Here is a 20477-nt window from a genome sequence, read left to right as displayed (position 1 = left end):
GCTTGCACTCAAAGGACTCTAGTGAATTAGGGACCTGGATGCCGGGGTGGAGAGGGGAATCCCCTGCCCCGCTTCTCCCTCTCACCCCATAAAACATTCTAAAGCAGTTGAAAGAAAAACACCAAACTGGAAACACATTTACAGTAAGGATAAACGATCAACCAGAGAAAAACAGACGCAGAACGTTCATGGCCAATTCACAGGAGGAAAATACCAATAAACATATGAAAGGATGTGTAATCTTTCTATTAACCAAAACTATGCAAACTCTGAAACAATCACGTATTTAGCACCTCTTACCTGCGCAGTGGCAGAGTCAGCCACAGGCTGCGTTCCCACGCTGCCGTTGTCCCTCTTAAGGAAATCTTTTCGGTGAACATCCCTCTTCCCTTAACCTGGCTGGCTGTGTGGTTCTGTCTCCCCGCTCCCTGTTCGTCGGGTATCCCTGGCCCGCGCGGCGCTCTCCGCTTTCTCTAAGGCGTCCGCCCCTCAGTGGAGAGACCTCCCGAGGGCCGGGCCGGGCCTGCGTCAGGACCCGTGCAGCCGGGTTAACGCGGGTCGGCGCGTGTCCGCCCGGGGCGCTCAGATCGGCCCCCGCCTGCCACCGTGCACACCTGGGCGGTTCTGTTTGGGGGGCTTTGCCGCGGGTCCCCTGAAACAATGGAGGGCGCTGCGGGGGATGCCCGGGGTAAGAGGGGGCGCGGTGTGGGCCGCAGGGGAGGGGAGGACAGGAGGGAAGGAACGGGCACGGGACAGGGAGGGGAGTCATCGCCCAGGGCAGCCCGCCGTTAGGGGGGCGGGGGAGGGAGAAGCTTACCTGCGCAGGTGAGGGGTGCGCGCGGCCACGCGCGTGTGGAGAGGCGCCAGGAGGAGGGCGAGGGAGGGCGCGGGCATCCAGAGAGTGAGGAGGGGGCCGGGGGAGGTCGAGCGGGGGCGAGGCCGCGGAAGGGCCTACGCCCCCGTGCCCTCGCTCTGCCCGCCCTCACTCGCCTGTTCTCTCGTCCCTTTACCCGGTCTGTCTTTCCTGCCTCTCCAGGCTCCGGCAGTCACATCAGCGGGGGGTTGGGGGGGCCGGAGAGAGCGGGGTGACTGTGTGTCCGGGGCTGTCCTGGGGCGCGGGACCACCTGTTGGGAGGCGCCCCAGCCTGAGCGGCTCTGCGCACCCGGGTACCTGCGCTTAGCGGCAGGGTGCTCTGTTGTATCCATAAATGTGCACCCCGTTCTCCATCATCTGAGGGCGCATTGGATGGGCTTGTTTTCCGAAGTTCGGGCACAAGTGGTGCATCTTGCCGCTTCTTCGGGAGGATGTAAATGGGTCTACGTCAACTGATAGCTCACCAGCAGGGCTGCGCGCCCCTGAGACTTCCGCCCTCCAGCCTGACCTTGCGCCACCTGGGTCCCCTGTCCCCTCGCGTCCCCACCCGCGCCCACCTGGAGCAGCCTGGGCGGAGCCGACTCCCCCTTCCTCACCCTCGGGGCGCGCGGTGGCCCGAGTGCCCGGGTCACTCCGCCAAAATGCAGCCCAGAGCACTTGGTGGTTGAACAATTCAGGAAGAGCCTCGGTCCAAACATCCATCTGTCGTGGCCGCTCCTTTTAGAACTCCCAGCAAAAAAAGTAGAAAATAGTAAGGAAAAAAAAAATGTTTAAAATGAACGTTATATGAGCATGAATGTTTGTAAAATATAGCAAACCAAATATTAAACGTTAACTTCTCAAAAGTTAACGAGCTTTAATGTTTCTATTTTTTCATAACTTATGTATTGTTTTCATGAAGGTTGCTCCATTAGGGAAGGATGTTAGGAGCTTTTCCCCCCCATGTAAAATTGTGTCTTTTGAATCCCGCGTAATTTCAAGCAGCCGCTGTTCCCGTGTCTCAGCAACACTAGTAACAGAACCGGCCACACCTGTAGCTCTGACGCAGCTGAAATAAGCCCTGGGCTTAATCCCTTAAAGAAAGGGATTCTTGTGACTTGAGAAAAGAGATCATCTATCAATGGTAAGGCATAAGGTCCCTCATCCATTATAAAAACGACAGTTGAAAAGATGATGAGCAAATTCAAGAACATAAATGAGCCAGACCTCCCCCTCACCCAGGGCGGGACCCGCACCCCACCCTCACCTCTTTCTTGTTTTTGTGTCCCTGGCTCCTGAGTCTGCGCTGCAAGAGCTTCTCAATGTGGCTAAGATGACAATCACTGTGTTTACTATCATAATGCAATTAGCCATAAAGAGTGAGCAGGTCTTGCTACTCCATTTACTCTCAGGGGAAGCAAAGCACATTACATTTCTGTGCCCTTTTCTTTTTCATAAGGGTTTTTAAAAAAATTTATTTATTTTACTTATTTTTGTCTGCGTTGGTCTTCATTGCTGCGCGTGGCCTTTCATTAGTTGCGGTGAGCGGGGGCTAACTCTTCATTGCGGTGCACGGGCTTCTCATTGCGGTGGCTTCTCTTGTTGCGGAGCATGGGCTCTAGGTGCACGGGCTTCCGTAGTTGTGGCATGTGGGCTCAGCAGTTGTGGCTCGCGGGCTTAGTTGCTCTGCGGCATGTGGGATCTTCCCAGACCAGGGCTCGAACCCATGTCCCCCTGCATTGACAGGCGGGTTCTTAACCACTGCACCACCAGGGAAGTCCCTTCTTGCCTATTTTTAACATGGGTTGTTTGTCTTGTTGAACTGTTCTGTATAGTCTGTTGCCAGATATATGATTTGCAAATCTTTTCATAATGGCGTTTTTTGAAGTGCAAACAATTTTATCTTGAGGAAGTCAAGTTCACTATTTCCTTTTTATGGACTGTGTTTTTGGTATCCTATCTAAGAATTCTTTACCTAATCCAAAGTCACAAAGGTTTTCTTTGTTTTCTTATAGAAGTATTATGGTTTTAGTTTTTATACTCAGCTCTGTGATCTATTATGAGTTAATTTTTTTACAAGGTGAGATGTAAGGGTCTAAATTCACCTTGGTGTATATGGATATCCAATTTGTTCCAGCATCCTTTGTTGAAAAGTATTCTTTTAAAATGTATGAAGTGAAAAGACATTTACCTTATTCCTAGGTACTATGTAGATGTATTATAGTGTCCTCGCTGAGTTTGTAAGTCAGTCGGCATGTCCTGTAGTCACATTCATACCTGGTTATGTGGCTGTACTGACCGTGTCTACGTTTAACTAAATTAACACTCATGAAGGTAACAGTTGCTTAAAACACTGGGTGAGCATCGAGAATCACAGCAGTCACCTGTTAATTGCAAACTGGAAGCGAACTGCCGTTGTTTCTACAAGCTCTGCCTGCATGGCCCAGTTCACACCATGCTCTACCCTTCACTCTCTCTTTTTCACTGGACACTCATGCTTCCCTTTGTGTCTCGTCTTTCTTGGAGGCAGAGAGGAGAGGAAACTCCTCTAAGTCTTCCTGAGAAGCAGCCGGGCAGGGTCAAGACTGCCTTTCAGGCTGTGACTGCTGGTGGGAGGGGGGATGGCAGCTCTTTTTCCAAGACTGTTTGTTTCCCAGTGAGCTGCCTTCCTTATAGTATGGCTGACAGAGTGGTGCAGGCTGGTTCTCCTCAGCTGGTCCCTGGGCTTTGACGTCCTGGATGAGAGGTTGTCACTGCGCTCCAGGCCCCCCATCACTAGAGGAACAAACACCACGCCTGAAGGAGAGCCAGCTTCAAGATGCTTCCCATCCTTGTGCACACGTGTATACGCAGGTTACATCACAACCACACGTGCTCACGCCCCCACCTGAGTGCCTGCCTTTCTCTGGGCCTCCATACACCCCCTCTTGTCACTCTCTGGGGTTCTTTCCGTCTGAGCCCAAATGGAGCAATTCTGACTCTCAGGTCACGTGGGGACAGGGCTGTGACCACAGTCGGCAACCCAAGCACACGGGTCCCATCCTGACGGGCCAACCAGATGAAGGGCTGCCGTGCTCTCTGTTTGTGCAAAACACAGACAGTTGGATTGAATCTAAGGCAGTTTTCTCAGAATGGGGCAGAGACCATGCATATCAGAACCACCCAGAATGCTTGCAGACAGGCAGATACCCTTGGGACTAGAATCCACGACTTACTGAATCAGGTGCGGGTGAGGATCAGCGGTTCCTAAGTTCCTGGGTTTTGTAAGAGGTGCTCTTCTGTGCAGAAGCTTTACACCCACTGGTCCAAGGTACACAGAAGGACGTGTAGAGCTGTCCACAGTTGACTGCTGTTGTGAGTACAAGTATGGCTCTAGACCCTTTATACCAAATGGACTTAATTATTTTTGTCATCATTGAATTCCAGAGTTTAAAGAGACTTACTACTCATCTAAATAAGGCCAATGGATACGTAGTGACTTGGCTGAGAAACCCATTTTTCTTTATTCCACTGTGTCTCCTTAATAGCACAATCGTTCAAGCTGCCCAAATGGGACAACAAGCCTTTCACCGAAAGGTAGAATGCAACTCAGAGAAAGAATTGTGGGAGGCAAACAGGGAAAAAAGAATTACGTATTAGTTATCTTTCACTTTCATCTAAACATGAAAGGTCAGCTTCCTCTGGTGATAGAGAATATTCTGAGATCCATTAAAAATGCTGACTGACACAAAAGCGAGTCTGTAAACCTTGTTTTACTTGGCCTTGTAACTGAGTTTAAATTGCGAAATCAGATCTTAATAGAAATCACATATTTAAAAGCTTTTTATAAGTCTCTGAAATTTCCTCTTGCTATTTGGAATTTATCTTAGGTAGAAGGCTACTGCTTGGCTACTTCAGACTCTGAGCCCTAAACTTTCTCTAAGAAAAGGAAATACTGGAGAAAGTATTTGAGGAGCTGTATCATCCTTGAAGTTAGGAAGTAGTTACCTGATTTATGGAGAATTTTGTAAGTGACAGTGAGACACTGATGGGGAATTTTTAGTAGATAGGCATTCTCTATGTCCATGGTCTTAATTACTTCCCAGTAGAGCATCACATAATGGACCTAAGAAGGTCCAAGTACACATAGGATACAAGTTTAGGGAATTTTTGTTTTTGTGATGGGAACACCATGGCCAATATACCAGCTGATGCTCACAAACACATTTTATTTTTGAAGTAAAAAAGTATTCTTCGTCTAAGGACTTCCCTGGTGGCACAGTGGTTAAGAAAAATCCACCTGCCAATGCAGGGGACACGGGTTCGAGCCCTGGTCCTGGAAGATCTCACATGCCGTGGAGCAACTAAGCCCATGCGCCACAACTACAGACCCTGTGCTCTAGAGCCCACGAGCCACAACTACTGAGCCCACATGCCACAACTACTGAGCCCACATGCTACAACTACTGAAGCCTGCGCACCTAGAGCCCATGCTCCGCAACAGGAGAGGCCACTGCAATGAGAAGCCCGCGCACCGCAGCGAAGAGTAGCCCCCGCTCACTGCGACTAGAGAAAGCCCGCATGCGGCAACGAAGCCAAATAAATAAATTAATTAATTAAAAAAAATAAGATATTGAGACACTTTAAGAAGCTTTGCTGGGGCTTCCCTGGTGGCACAGTGGTTAAGAATCCGCCTGCCAATGCAGAGGACACGGGTTCGAGCCCTGGTCTGGGAAGATCCCACATGCCGCGGAGCAACTAAGCCCGTGTGCCACAACTTCTGAGCTTGTGCTCTAGAGCCCGCGAGACACAACTACTGAAGCCCGCACACATAGAGCCCGTGCGCTGCAACAGGAGAAGCCTCTGCAATGAGAAGCCCGTGCACTGCAACGAAGAGCAGCCCCCGCTCGCCGCAACTAGAGAAAGCCCACACACAGCAACAAAGACCCAACTCAGCCAAAAATAAATAAATAAATTTATATTAAAAAAAAGCTTTGCTGTTTTAAGTTGACACTCATTCATCTACACACAGCCTGTTCCAAGCAAATTTGATGACAAAGAGCAGAAGAGATGCAGAAATGGTGCAGAGATTTGTATTAATCAGTAATATTTTGGTTGCAAGTGATACTAACGGAGCTGGTTTCAGGAGTGGCTTGGGGAAAGTTTAGTTCCCCGCCCCCGTTAATCTCCATGATCCCCCCCAAAATCTACACTGTGAGTAACGCAGCCTTTGGCACAGTTCAAGCTATGTTCCCTAGCCCTTTCCTCCCTAAATCCTTCCTGTGTAGAACTTTTGCACAATTACCTGAAGTGCATAAAAAAGGAATTTATTCAATCACATGAAGTCCAGTGAGTGGCCTGGGCTTCAGAAAAAGCTGAACCGATCAGGTCAGACAATATTATCAGAGGGACTTCCCTGGCAGTCCAGTAGTTAAGACTCTGTGCTCTCAATGCAGGGGGCCCGGGGTTTGATCCCTGGTTGGGGAGCTAAGATCCTGTAGGCTGCATGGTGCACCCCCCCAAAAAAAAACCCAATGTTATCAGAAATGCATCTTAGAAATGCTCGCTAGACAGGGTCTCTCCCAATGGTGCCAAGATGGCTGCTGGAAACCCCCAGCTCATGTCCTCCTTATAACTTCCCACAGCCCCTCTGTCCTCAAGTGTCTCTCTGTAAAGCCCTCTGGCTTCCCTGCTGGGATCACCCTTTCCCCTGGAGGTAAAGCCCAGTTTCCAGGGAGACTTATTCTGGTTGGCCAGCACGCCTCTGATAATTGGAATATTTATAAATGGAATATTCCCTGCCATATCAGTAAAGAAAGGATGTCACAGTCATCAAAGATTGCAGCCCTCCAGCGGGAGCCGGTGAGCCCTGAGGAAACTCAGGATGTGAAATCACAGGATACTGGCCCCAGAGAGCTGAGGTGCACGTCAACGGCACGATGTCAGTGAGCCCAGACTCGTGCATCTTCCTGTACATAGAAAAGCGCTAAATTCCTTGACTTGAGATACCTGGTTTTCTTTAATTAACAATAATCTTTTGATGTTCCCGACTACCTGCCCTTTTGTTGCAAAACTTCTATATAACCTGGCTCCCCCCTCGCCCCCTCGGAGTGGTTTCTCAGAGTTATCTGAACGCTGTCTCCCGGGCTGCAGTCCTCATTTTGCCCCAAATAAAACTTAAGTCGCAACTTTCATGTTGTGCATTTTCTTAAGTTAGCACCACCCAGGGGTAATACCAGCTAAAGTTTTAATACCTCTCCTTTTAGATACGGGTGTGTGTGTGTGTATATATATATACATACATATATAATATATATGTGTATTTAAAAATAGATCACAACATATACAGTTGCATTTTCCCTTTGTTCATTTAACATTTGACATTCATTTAACATATTATGGTTTCTCAAGCCATTAAATAGTCTTCAAAAAATTTGCTTTTAAAGAGAATCATTTTCTAAAAAGAACTGTAAATTATTTAAATGCTCATTCTTTTGCCATTGGGCTTGCTTTCCAGGTTTTTGCTATTATAAATAACATTATTATGAGTATCCCAGTACAAGCATTTAAAATTTTCACTTCCTTTATTAGTATTTTAATTTTTTTTTTTTTTTTGGCCACGTCACGCAGCTTGCGGGATCTCAGTTCCCCTACCAGGAATTGAACTCAGGCCATGGCAGTGAAAGCCTGGACTCCTAACCGCTAGGCTACCAGGGAACTCCCCTGTATCAGTATTTTATTTTATTTTATTTTATTTATTTATTTATTTATTGCCGCACCTTAAGGCTGTGGGATCTTAGTTACCCGAGCAGATATCGAACCCGTGCCCCCTGCGGTGGAAGCGTGGAGTCTTAACCACTGGACCACCAGGGAAGTCCCTTTATTAGTATTTTAAAAGTTGAGGTATAGTTTACAGTGAAACATGTACATCTTACCTGTACAGTTTGATGAGTTTTGAAAAATGCATACACCCGATATCTACTCCTTTATAGAAAAAAAGAACTTTTCTATCATCCCAGGAAGTTACCCTTCCCAGTAAATTTCTGCACCCTGGCCCTGAGATATATTTTTGTCTTTTCTTAAACTTCATTTAAATGGGATTGTTAAAATAAAAATTTTCACAGACATTTTATAGATCAGTTTACTAGATCAAGTAGGCTTTTATTCAACAATTCACAAATCTAGCAGCATCCAATCTAGCAGATGGAAAGAAGTCCCAAAGAGCTGTACAAGGCGAGAGATTTTTTTAAAGTTGAGATATAATTACATATTATATTAGTTTCAGGTGTACAATATAGTGATTCAATATTTGTATATACTGCAAAATGACCACCGCAATAAGTCTAGTTAACATCTGTCATCACACATAGTTACAAGCTTTGTTTTCTCGTGAAGAGAACTTTTAAGATCCACTCTTTTAGCAACTTTCAAATATACGTACAGTAATATTAACTATAGCCTCCGTGCTGTACATTCCATCCCCAGGACACTTATTCTACAGCTGGAAGTTTGTACCTGGATCCCCTTCACTCATGTTTTCCACATCCTCCCCCCATCTCTGGCCACCACCAATCCGTTCTCTGTATCTATGAGCTTGTGTTTGTTGTTGTTTTAGATTTTACATACAAGTGAGGCACCATATCATACAGAGATATCATACAGCCTTGCTTTGACTTATTTCACTTAGCATAATGCCTTCAAGGTCCATCCATATTGTCACAACCAGCAAGATTTCCTTCTTTTTCATGGCTGAATAATATTTCACGTCATATATATATTATCTTTCTCTCTCTCTCTCTATATATATATATTTATATACACATACCACATCTTCTTTATTCATTCATTTATGGATGGGCACTTAGGTTGCTTCCATACCTTGGCTGCTATAAACAATGCTGCAGCGAACACAAGGTTGCATACATCTTTTCAATTTAGTGGTTTTGTTTTCTGCTGATAAACACCCAGAAGTAGAGTTGCTGGATCGTACGGTAGCTCTATCTGTAATTTTTTGAGGAACGTCCGTACCGTTTCCGTAGTGGCGGCCCCAATTTATACCCCCAGCAACGATGCACGAGGGCTCCCTTTTCTCCGTATCGTCGTCAGCACTTGTTATTTCTTGTCTTTTTGGTGACAGCCATTCTTACGTGTGTGAGGTGATCTCGTTGTGGTTTTGATTTGCATTTCTGTGATGATCAGTGATGTTGAACACCTTGCAAGAGGTGTTTATAGACCAGAGTGAGCAGGTACAAGGAAGTTATACTGGGCATTTGCTGATTGGTTAAAGCAGGGTAACTTAGCTTAAGGAGCAAAGGGAAGTCTTGGAGGGGTCAGGAAACTTGTGCTGAGCAGACAAGCCCTGATGGGTAGACTAGGCTTTCCTTTTCTGGGACAGCCAAGCATAGAGCATAGCAATTTAGTTAAGCTTTGGTTTGCTGATGTGGGGTTTAGCATGAGCGACTTATCTTGGGGCTAATCTGGTTACTTTAACATAACCATCCTGTATCTACTTTCTTGTGTCTTGCTTTCCTCCAGCGTCAGCCTTTTGAGATCCATCTATGCTGTTGTACACATTGGTAATTGTAAATTTGTTCCTTTTTACTGCTGAGTCATAGCCTATGAATATACTGCAATTTCTTTATCCATTTACCTGTAGGGTGGTTTCCAGTGTGAGGTTATTATGAATAAAACTACTATTAATATTCTCTTACAAGTCTTTTTTGTAAATAAGTGTTCATTTCTTGGGGGTAAGTACCTAGAGGTGGAATTTCTGGGTTTACGGAAGGTGGGCACTTAACTTCTACAGGAACTGCAAGTTTTCCAGGGTGGTCACAGCAGTTTACACTCTCACCAGCAGTGTCTGAGTTCTGGTTGTTCGTCATCCTCCACGATAGTTGGAGTCATTTATCTTTATTTCAACATCCTGGTGGGTGTGTGCTGGAATATTGTTGTTTTTTTTTTAATTGGAGTATAGTTGAGTTAAATGTTGTGTTACTTTCAGGTGTACAGCAAAATGAATCAGTTATACATATACATATATCCACTTTTTTGTAAGATTCTACTCCCATACAGGTCAATACAGAGTATCGAGTAGAGTTCCCTGTGCTATACAGCAGGTCCTTATTAGTTATCTATATAGTAGTGTGTATATGTCAATCCCAATCTCCCAATTCATCCCTCCCCCTGTCCCCCCCTGGCAAACCATAGGGTTGTTTTCTACATCTGTGACTCTATTTCTGTTTTGTAAATAAGTTCATTTGTACCATTGTCTTAGATTCCACACATAAGCAACATCACATGATGTCCGTTGTGAGGTGCATTTTCCTGATGATGAACAAGTTGTTCTTTTAGTGTTGCACTGTGGGAATTATTTAGACCTTCTAGATACAAGTCCTTGTTGGATGGACGCATCGTGAATGTCTTTTCCCAGTCAATGGATGGGCTATTGATTTTCTTGGTGGCGTCTTGATGAGCAGAAGGTTTATTTTTGATGATGTTCAATTTATTAGTTTTTCCTTTTATGCTCAGGGCTTTTTACGGTCCTGCATAAGAAGTATTTTCTCCTCCATTTTCTTCTAGACGCTCTATGTGCTTAGTGTTTTACACTGACATCTGTGATCCAGGTTGAGTTCATTGCTGTGTATGGGTAAGGGGTCAAGGCTTCTTTTTTCCCTATGGACATCAAGTTGTCACAGCAGCATTTATTGCAGACGACTTTTCCCCTCTTGAATTGCTTTAGTGCCTGTCAAAATCATTTCCCTCTATGTGCAGGCGTCTGTTTCTGGACTCTGTGCTGTTCGGTGCTCTGTCTACTCACATGTCCCCATCACAGTGTCTTGATGAGTGTCAGCATTAGCCTAAGACCTGAAATGAGGCAGTGTAAGTCCTTCTGTTTTGTCCTTTGGGAGCCCAAATGCCTTGTTTTCAGTGTGGAGGTCTTGCATATCTTTCATTAATTTTTCCATAAGTATTTTATGATTTTGGTACCATTATAAATAATATATATATTTTTTGCGGTACGCGGGCCTCTCACTGTTGTGGCCTCTCCCCTTGCAGAGCACGGGCTCCGGACGTGCACGCTCAGCGGCCATGGCTCACGGGCCCAGCCACTCCACGGCCTGTGGGATCTTCCCGGACCGGGGCACGAACCCGCGTCCCCTGCATCGGCAGGTGGACTCCCAACCACTGCGCCACCAGGGAAGCCCTATAAATAATATTTTATTAAAATTGCTTCTTGCTCGTTCTGGTTCCCCAAGTGGCTGCAACAGTGTTTCCAATCCTCCGGCTTCTCCAGAATCTTGCCGCTTTTCCATCAGTAGATGGGGTCTCTTTCCCGTCCCCTTGGACTGAACCAGCCTTTGTGGCTGCCTTAACAAACAGGATGTGGTGGAAGAGATGCTGCACGATTTCCAAGGCCAGGTTAGAAGGGCTGACATAGCTTTCACCCGCCTCCTCTTTCCCCGCACCACTGGATCCAGCCACCATGGTGTGAGGAAGCCTAGGCTACCCGAAGAGGCCACGTGTAGGGGTCCCAGCTGCAGCTGGCGTCACACGCTGGATGTGAATGTGAATGAGTGAATGAATGATTGAGGGGGACAGGGTCTGTGACAACTGCCCCTTTGTCATTGGAAAATAGATACTGCTGGTTCTACTAATAGATATCAATAGATATTGATAGTTCCATGTCCAGTGTGGCCCACTCTCTCTAAAAACAGTGTGTAAAAATGAGAAGAATCTGGACACGAGTCATCAGAATGCATTCGCAGAGTGCTTTAGGCGACCACCTAAGGAGAATAAGGATGTCCACGAAACGGTCTTCCTTCCCGGACGCTTCGCCCAATCCTGTCAGAGTGGCTCTTTAGTTAGTTTGTAAATAAGGACAGGAGAGAGGCCTTATGAAGAAAGCCTGAAAGGAAATTGGTCTGGGGACAGAGGGAAAGGAAAGGGATTGGGGACTGTTGGCTCCACTGTGTCTATATTGTTTTGTTCCCTAAACTGGAGAGTAGGGACATGCGTGATAGCTGTATGCTTATCTATACCTTTTTACGTGCCATATATATGCCATTCCTTTAAAAATGTCTATAGAGGGACTTCCTGGGTGGCGCAGTGTTTAAGTATCCACCTGCCAATGCAGGGGACACGGGTTCGAGCCCCTAAGCCCGTGCACCGCAACTACTGAGCCTGCGCTCTAGAGCCCATGAGCCACAACTACTGAGCCTACGCTCTAGAGCCCGTGTGCCGCAGCTACTGAAGCCTGCGTGCCTAGAGCCCATGCTCCGCAACAAGAGAAGCCACCACAATGAAAAGCCCACGCACCGCAACGAAGAGTAGCCCCCACTCGCCGCAACTAGAGAAAGCCCGCGCACAGTAACGAAGACCCAACGCAGCCAAAAATAAATAAATAAAATAAATAATTTTTTTTAAATGTCTATAGACATGACAGACATAGACATATAAAAGGTAGACATACAGATGTATACATGTATGAACATTTTAAAAAGGAAATGGGGTTTTAGTTTACGGTAAAGAAGGGCTTAAGAAATGGCTTAAAGTCTTATGTATAAATTTATAAAGAGAAACGCATTGCTAGGAATTTTTAGGATCACCCTCAGCATCTGTGACGACCCACTGAGGAAACATTTTCTCCCGCCCTGAAGCTCAGCTCAACAATTTAGAACATTCCTTCTTCCTCAGCTTCCTGCTAAAGACTCATTTCTTATCAGGAACCCATTTTGATTTGTTTTAGGCCCAAGATAGTCAGGCGGGAATCCTACTTGAAGCTGAAATTGTCAGCCTACAGTTTTCAAAACAAGTTGTCCATCCCTTCTGCATTTTTTCTAAGAAGATGCGAGTCAGAGGCCAGCGGGACGGGAGCTTGGGGCCTCATGGCTCTGCCTTCCCGGGCAAGAATCCTCTCTGCTGAACCCTGCTCTCCTTGTCAGCCCCTGGTGTTTAACTTGTGTTCAGTGAAGCTTCGCGGTCACATCGGTAAACGCAGGGGCCGGCTCTTCCTTAAATTGTTTTTTCGTGTGTGTTCACTCTGAGGTCAGAATTTTATCAGATATTAAAAAGATGCAGCTTTTTTTCCTTTTATTTTCTTTATGGAATGGTGCCCAGCAGGACCAAGCACAGTTTCAAAATTAACATTAAAGTAAAAACAAGCAAAAGTAGATCAAGTGACCTTGGACCAGTCACCTCACCTCTCAACGATTCTGTTTCTATGGAAGAAGGTGTGTGTGTGTCGCGCGCTAAGTGATGCCCAGAATTTCTTACAGCTTCAATACGCCACTAGCTAAAGGTGTAGGGAGGCTGCAGGGCTCGGGTGAGGAGTCCAGAGACCCAGGACCTTACTGAGTTCCAGGCCACATGTCAGGCACCTTAGAAATACCTGTTCGCAGAGGTCCCACCGTACTGGACACGGAAGGACAAACTGCGGCGGGATAAAAAGGAAAGTAGGAGCCCGAACGACTCCCACCTGCGCCCCCTGACAAGTGGCAGGCGGGGCAACCAGGTAGCAGATGGGCACAGAGAGAAACGGTCCCTGAGGGGCGCCCGGCTCCTAGGCGAGCCCCTAAAACACCGATCCCGCCTCCCGCGTGCCTTCTCCGCACCTGAAGGCGCCTCGGCCTGCGCGACGTTCCAGAGGCTTCCCCGGAGGCCGGGCCCCCCCTCCGCCCGCCCGCGCCCGGAGCCCGCAGCCCCGGCGCCGCCGCACTGGGCGCTGCAGCTGCGCGGACGACGCAGCCCCGCGCAGGAGGCCGCCCGCTCCCGGCCCGGCGCGCTCCCCATGGCCCTCGGGCCGCCGGCCCCGCGCCCAGCCCCGCGCAGCGCCCGCGGGGGACACGATGCCCAACGGCCCCGGCCGCGGCCAGACTCTTAAGATGTCCCTGCCCCGGAGGTCGTGGACCCGCACGTCCGTAGGTGAGAGCGGGGGCGCGGAGAGGGGGACGGTCCGGGCTGGGGGTGGGGAGAGGGCGGGGCGGGGTGGGGTGGGGAGGGGATGGTCCGGGCGGGGGGCGGGGCGGGGGGAGAGGGCGGGGGCGCGGTCAGGACCCAGCGCCCCGCCCCCCGCCCTCCCCCGCGCCCCCGCCCCGCCCCCGCCGGGGGCTGGGCGCCCCGACACCAGGGAGGCCTGGGCCGGGGGTGGGGACAAGGTCAGAGCCCGGGCGCCGGGCAGGTGCTCGTGAGGGCGGCCGCCACCCCCCCCCCCCCCCCGCGCCTGCCATTGTTCCCCCGCCGCCGGTGCCCGTCCCCACCGCGGTGGGTTCGGGGCGGTTTGCGCACCAGCCTCTCGCCCCTGCCGCCTCGCCGCGCGTTTTGCTGCAGAGCTGGGGGGTGGGGCGGCGGGGCACCCCAGCTTTGTGACTCCCTGGGGCCCCGGGGCCTCGCGCAGCGACGCTCCAGCCGGTGACCCTCCCCCCTCCCTGGGGACGCCCGGGCTGGGCCTCGGAGGCCGGTCTTTTCGAGCCACACGCCCGGTGCCCCCAGGGCGGCATCCCGTCCGCTCGCATCCTTAGGCGCCGTGTTGCGTTCGTTTTGTAGCATGTTTAGGGACCCCAGCCTTGTTGAGCTGGATGTCACGTGATTGTGATACTTGATGGGCTGTCGACACCCTTAGGGAATGAGAGGTGGAAAGGGATTAGATTTCATTCCGTTTCAGGACTCTTGGCAAGTTTGTAGGTCCATCTCTGATACAAGGAAGGTACAGGGTTTGCGGTTTGGAGCTGGGGTCGCTTGGAATCGTGGGTTTTGTTTGCTCTCTTGGAGAAAATAGGCCTATAAAAATAAGTGACTTTCCTATTCCTGTAGTTGAATAATGTGAGAGGAAAACAACTTATCAGACAGTTTAGACCAGTGTTTTGTAAACCTGAGTAACGTAAGGGCGCCTTCAGAGACATTTGCGGAGAATCCCAGTGTCAGAGGCTCCCAGGGCTGACGCGCTCAGGCTAGACCTGCTGCGGGGAGCCCGGTTGGGGGGCGGGCGCCGTCCAGGTGCCAGATGGTCCCCGCGTCGGTGCCAAGGTGTACGTGAGGGCACAGCTGCCCTGTGTTAGGAGGTACAGCCCGCAGCATTTGCTCACGCTTGGGCTGTGGGGTCTCAGTGAGAGCGGAGACGCAAAGATGGCTCGAGGGGTTTTGGTCCGAGAAACTGGAAGGATGTACCCTTTACTGAGATAGGGAGAGCTGCAGGAAGAGGAGGTTCTCCTTTTGGCGGGGGTGGTGGTCAGGAATTTGTTTTTGAACGTGTGAATCAGGCCGGTGTCCAGACCAGAGAAGGACGTTCACGATGGCCCACGGGCCCAGCAGGATGGGCTCTCAGGACGGGTGTGTAACCACGCCTCACACGGGCCCCGGTCTTGGAAGAGTCCCGAGTTTGTCTTCATGCTCTGCTCTTGCTATGTTGGGGGTCTTACTGATTTTTGAACAGGGGGCCTGCGTTTTCATTTGCCACTGGGCCCTGCCGCTTACGTGATGTGTATCCACGTGGCCAGAAAGAGAGGGGTCCTTGTGCAGAGCCCTGGGCACTCCAGCATTTCAAGGTCAGGGAGATGAAGGCAACAGCAGGGGGGCTGTGAGGGTGGCCAGTGAGCTCGGAGGGAACCCGAGAGGCGGTGTCCAGGAAGCCGGGGTGTCCAGCTGGGCCCAGCATTACCAAGCGCTCAGGACAGGTGAGGCTTGAGAACCGCCCATTTCTTCAGCAGTGGGGAGGGGACGACATGGGTGACCTTGAGGGGAGCTGATTGTGTGTAATCACAGGGAAGCGTATCTGTAAGGGCAGCTTCAAGAGAGACTAAGAGGACAGGTATTGGAAACAGCATGACCGGAAAACTCTTTGGGGTGAATTTTGTAACTGGGGGCGCGTGGCGGGGAGCACAGTGAAGGGTCACTGAAGGAGGATATGAGTTCTAGAAGGCTGTTTTAAGGCTAAAGCTACTGTTGCACAGTTGCTGGCATGAAGGTCAAAGGCAGGGCATTACAGGGAGAAGGAAGGGCAGGGATCTGAGATCCACGGTGGGTGGCAGCAGCATCAGGGCGGAGCAGTGCAGCCATGTCCAGAGGGGGGGGGGAGGGGGAGGGGCTTCACTGACGGATAGGCTGTGAGTTCAGGAAGACAGGGAGGAAGGTTTTAAGAGACGGTGGTCTGTTTGGGGTATTTACACATTGTGTGAGGAAGCGGGCGACCTGGACAGTGTGGGCTCCCAGGGGGCAGGCATTTGAACTTGGGTAAAGGGCCTGCTGGGATCAGTTTGGACGACAAAGACGGCAGATGGAAGTGGGGGAGGAGCTGTGAGGGCTGCGAGGGAGGGTCCTGAGCTCTGAGGCCTCTTCTTTCCACTCGACAGAGTGGCGAGGCCTGGACAGTAGCCCTGTACTCCTCCACGGGTATTTTTAAAAGAGCCTTTTCTGAAAACAAAACCATCCTGTTAGGATTTTGGTTAAAGTTGCATTCAATTTGTAGATTAATCTGGAGAGAAGAGACATTTTAAAAATGTTGAGCCTTCTTTTAATTTATTTTTATTTTGGGCTGTGTTGGGTCTTCGTTTCTGTGCGAGGGCTTTCTCTAGTTGCGGTGAGTGGGGGCCACTCTTCATCGCGGTGCGCAGGCCTCTCACTGTCGCAGCCTCTCTTGGTGCGGAGCACAGGCTCCAGACGCGCAGGCTCAGTAGTTGTGGCTCGCGGGCCTAGTTGCTCTGCGGCATGTGGGATCTTCCGGGACCAGGAATCGAACCTGTGTCCGCTCCATTGGCAGGCGGATTCTTAACCACTACGCCACCAGGGAAGTCCCCAAAATTACATTTTCAATTGGTGTTGCCGGTGCCTAGCAAAGGTTTTGGGGTTTTATATTGACTGTGTACCCAACAACCTAGTGAACAGTCTTATGAATTTTGATAGTTACGGATTCTCTAAATTTTTCAAGTGTAGATATTCTTATTATCTGCAAATAATAATTTCATTTCTTCCTTTATAATTGTTATAACCCTTATTTTTCTTATCTGATTATATTTGCTAGTACTGACAAAAGTTTACCAGAAGTGCCCTTTCTGCTTTGCTCTTAGAACGTTAAAGGGAATGCTTGCAGAATTTCATGCTTCTAGAGTATGATATTTGCTCTGAGAAGTTGGTTGTTGTATTACACTAGGGAGGTACTCTTGTATTCCTACCCATTACTCAGTTCATTAAGGGCAGAGGCTGATTTACTGTGTACCTTGAAGATAATCATAAGGGACCAGGAAGATGCTAAAGATTCCTGGTGGCTGTAGAGGGTGTCTTCCTTTTGTCTCTGGATCCTTGTGTTCATTAAAAGTGAATCATGGGGGCTTCCCTGGTGGCGCAGTGGTTGAGAGTCCGCCTGCCGATGCAGGGGACGCGGGTTCGTGCCCCGGTCCGGGAAGATCCCGCATGCCGCAGGGTGGCTGGGCCCGTGAGCCATGGCCGCTGAGCCTGTGCGTCCGGAGCCTGTGCTCCGCAACGGGAGAGGCCACAACAGTGAGAGGCCCGCGTACCGAAAAAAAAAAAAAAAAAAGTGAATCATGGCACACCTGTCAGAATGGCTGTAACGAAAACTGCTGACATCACCAGATCCTGGCCAGGGTGCAGAGAAACTGGATCCCTCATTCGTTATTGCTGGGCAGGTGAAGTGGTCCAGCCACTTGGGAGAAAATGTTGGCAGTGTCTTCCAAAGCTGAACCTGCAGTGACCATTTGACACAGCACTTGTACTCTTGGGCATTTATTCCAGGGAAACAGAAACTTACCTTCACACAAAAACTTGTACTTCAACATTCACAGCAGCTCTACTCCTAATCACAAGAAGCTAGATGTCCTTCAGGGGCTGGATGATTGAACAAAAACAACTGCGTCCACAGCACGGAACACTGCTCGGCAATAACAGGAACCAACTACAGCAGCTTGGATGGAGCACCAGAGAATTGCGCTGAGAGAAAAAAGTCCAACCACAAAAGGTTATATACTGTCTGATCGCATTTATGTAACGTTCATGAAATGACAACAGCATAGAGACGGAGGGCAGATTAGTGCTTGCCAGGGGTGAAGGAGGATGCAGGGGTGGGAAGGATGTGAGGGCAACGTGAGGATCCTTGTGCTCATGGGGATGTTCTGTGTTGACTTCCTGCATGTCGGTATCCTGGTTGTGATGTTGTCCTGTAGTTTTGCAAGGTGGTGCTGTCGTGGGAAACTGGGTAAAGGGTACACAGAAAGTTCAGTGTCATTTCTTACAACTGCATGTGCATCTGAAATGGTCTCAAAATAGAAAGTTTAATATACAAAAGTAAAGCACAGTCATTTCTCATCAAATAAACTAGTTAACTGTTACGTTTCAGGTCTTGTCATGTACTCCAATTGAAGACATATGAGTTATATCATTGTAATTTCATTGATAGGCTATTCCCTCAGGGCCATTAAGTTGTAGAGCACCTATTCTAGAACACCGCTGAGCCTCTGTGTTGGATGGATGTCACTCTGCCCGTCCATCTCTTCTGCCCTCTCCTGTCTTCAAAGGTGGTTTTAATTTTTAATTTTGTTTTGTTTTAAAAGGCATTCCTACATGGGCCTAGTTTTCCCCTAACGAGCATTCCTACTGGTCTTCAAAGGTGGTTTTAAGTTTTAATTTTGTTTTGTTTTAAAAAGCGTTCCTACATGGACCTAGTTTTCCCCTAACAATCTGACCCAAGTTTCAAGGGAAGGATGAGGAGAATTGGGGCAGCTGAAAGGGCAAAGAGCTCAAATGTAAGGGCTGGAAGGGATCTCAGAGTTCATCCCCTCATTTCACAGAAGAGAAAAGCAATCCAGTTGTGTCTTGTTTGCTGGTCAGCTTCTGGTAGGACCAGGTAATTTCCGAAGCCAGGGTGCTTTCCACTGTTTCCAACCTCCCTAGTTCAATATCAGACCTGCATTCACAGAACAAATTCATTCATTCTATATTCTTTTCTCTTCCTCAAGTGGAAATAAAGAACTGGGTCTAATTTCTTCCATTTTTTGTACTATCTATCCTGTGGGTACTCAATAAATACAGATTTGACCGAGCTTTGTCATGGATTATTTTTGGACTTGATCTAAGGGTCTAGATTGTGTTTGGAAGAGTCTTAGAGCTCGTGTATATGGGATTTAAAACATCGGGCTCTCAGGTTAGAGAGAAGTGGATTTAAATTCTGACAGCGTCATTTGCTACCTGTGTGACATTAAAAAGCTTCCTCTACTTCCGTCACCGATAAGGATGAAAATAAATTTTGTAGTTCACGGGATGGTTGTGATTAGCGAGTAACGTGTATAAACGTGCGCGCATTCATTACTCGACCCATTGAGAGGGCTTTATGATACGGTCGAGCTCGTATCGACAACACATCTGACCTTTCTCATGCTGCCTGTCATCAGCTAAGGTCAACTCCACCACCTAGACACTTACCCTGCAAACAGCAGAATTGGCAAAAACTTCAGTTGTCACTGTTTTCCCGTCTCCATCGTATGATGGAGGCCTTAACTAGGAGATGACTGCATAGTCCTCACTGGGGAATTTGTGTTCTTTTTGTGTCATTATTGGGTGTATGTGATTACCCAGCTAGCGCTCTGATTATGGATAGAGTTTCCATCCTCTGATGTCTCTGAAGGTTGTCACCTTCCGTGAGAAGTAGTCCTGCCTCCAAGGTCATTTTTTATCCTGCAGAGGTCAATAAGCACCTCAGCTGATGCCTTCCGTTATTTCATCATTCATTGATTTTATTTTTACAGTGAATGTTTTATCTTAAACCCTCATCTGACCAAGGTGCCGGCTAGACAAATTAAAATGATTCTCTAAATAATTAAGATTAAGTTAAAATAAAGTTCAAGTTAAGTTAGAATTATTCTCTAAAAAGTTTTCAAACATTTATGGGAGGGTTTGTACAGAACACCTTTAAAGATGGGTCTGTTCCTTTCCTCCCTGAATCTTGACATTGACTAAATATAACCTCTGGTCAATACCACACTGCATACAAGGTATTATTTACATCCATTTAGGTGTTAAAAGTGCTTAGAGCAAATGTTAACACCCATTAAGAAAGGCTAAAAATAAGAGTGATCTCATATCCGTGCCCTGGGAGTTTCTCCCCATTATCAAGGGGCAAACGCAGAAGCAGGACCTTGGAGAGAGCCCTCGCCTGGAAGTGAGGATGGCTGGTTGCACCTGCAGATACCCTGACAGCGCAGAGGGACACAGTCCCACGGGCACAGCTGCCTGGGTCTGCCCGCTAGCTGTGTTCCCCAGAGTGCACGTGCCGTTCATTCATCAGCAGTGGTCGTGGAGGCTCACTGTGTCAGAGTGTGCGTGCACATGTGTGTGTGTGGTGTGTTGTTTCCGTGTGCAGGTCTCTTGCTCTCACAGTTCATCTCTCACCTTGCTCACTGCCTCTCTGTAAGAATCGAAATCTGATGTATCATCAAATTTCACCCTAAAAAGCAATCTAATCCTGATTAACTTTGATCTCGAGGTTTTACATTTGCAAGGACGTTTTCCAGTCTCTTGTAATCTCATGCCAAATAATAAGCAAATGGCACATTTCCCACATTTTGATGGAGCGTTTGGGAGCCCCTTTTCCCTTTTCTGTCTCTGTGTTAGCCGTCAATGGCACTGAGGATGCCAGGATTACTGC

The 20477-nt window shown here is 48.4% G+C and overlaps 1 protein-coding gene and 1 long non-coding RNA gene across 4 annotated transcripts in view; one reads left to right on the top strand and one right to left on the bottom strand.

Annotated features, from left to right (window-relative positions):
* The first annotated feature begins 537 nt into the window (after positions 1 to 537).
* Positions 538 to 20477, top strand: part of ATP8A2 (ATPase phospholipid transporting 8A2) — a 531116-nt gene continuing 511176 nt past the window's right edge. For 2 of the 3 annotated variants that reach the window (XM_049700910.1, XM_033409346.2), the window contains exon 1: positions 13590 to 13753. In XM_049700910.1, the coding sequence (XP_049556867.1) occupies positions 13678 to 13753 (76 nt within the window). In that variant the 5' untranslated portion in view covers positions 13590 to 13677. Of the gene's footprint in view, positions 689 to 13589; positions 13754 to 20477 lie in introns of those variants that run through there. The other variant, XM_033409347.2, reaches the window with a different exon arrangement.
* The window catches only part of LOC125961885 (uncharacterized), a 61141-nt gene continuing 48230 nt past the window's right edge, over positions 7567 to 20477 (bottom strand). The window contains exon 3 of the long non-coding RNA XR_007472981.1: positions 7567 to 7611. This is a non-coding gene — a long non-coding RNA (uncharacterized LOC125961885). The remainder of the gene's footprint in view (positions 7612 to 20477) is intronic.

This window comes from Orcinus orca, chromosome 18, assembly GCF_937001465.1.
Source record: "Orcinus orca chromosome 18, mOrcOrc1.1, whole genome shotgun sequence".
Taxonomy (NCBI): Eukaryota; Metazoa; Chordata; class Mammalia; order Artiodactyla; family Delphinidae; genus Orcinus; species Orcinus orca.
Note: the sequence above shows the minus strand (reverse complement) of the source record. Positions and strands in the feature narration are given on the sequence as shown.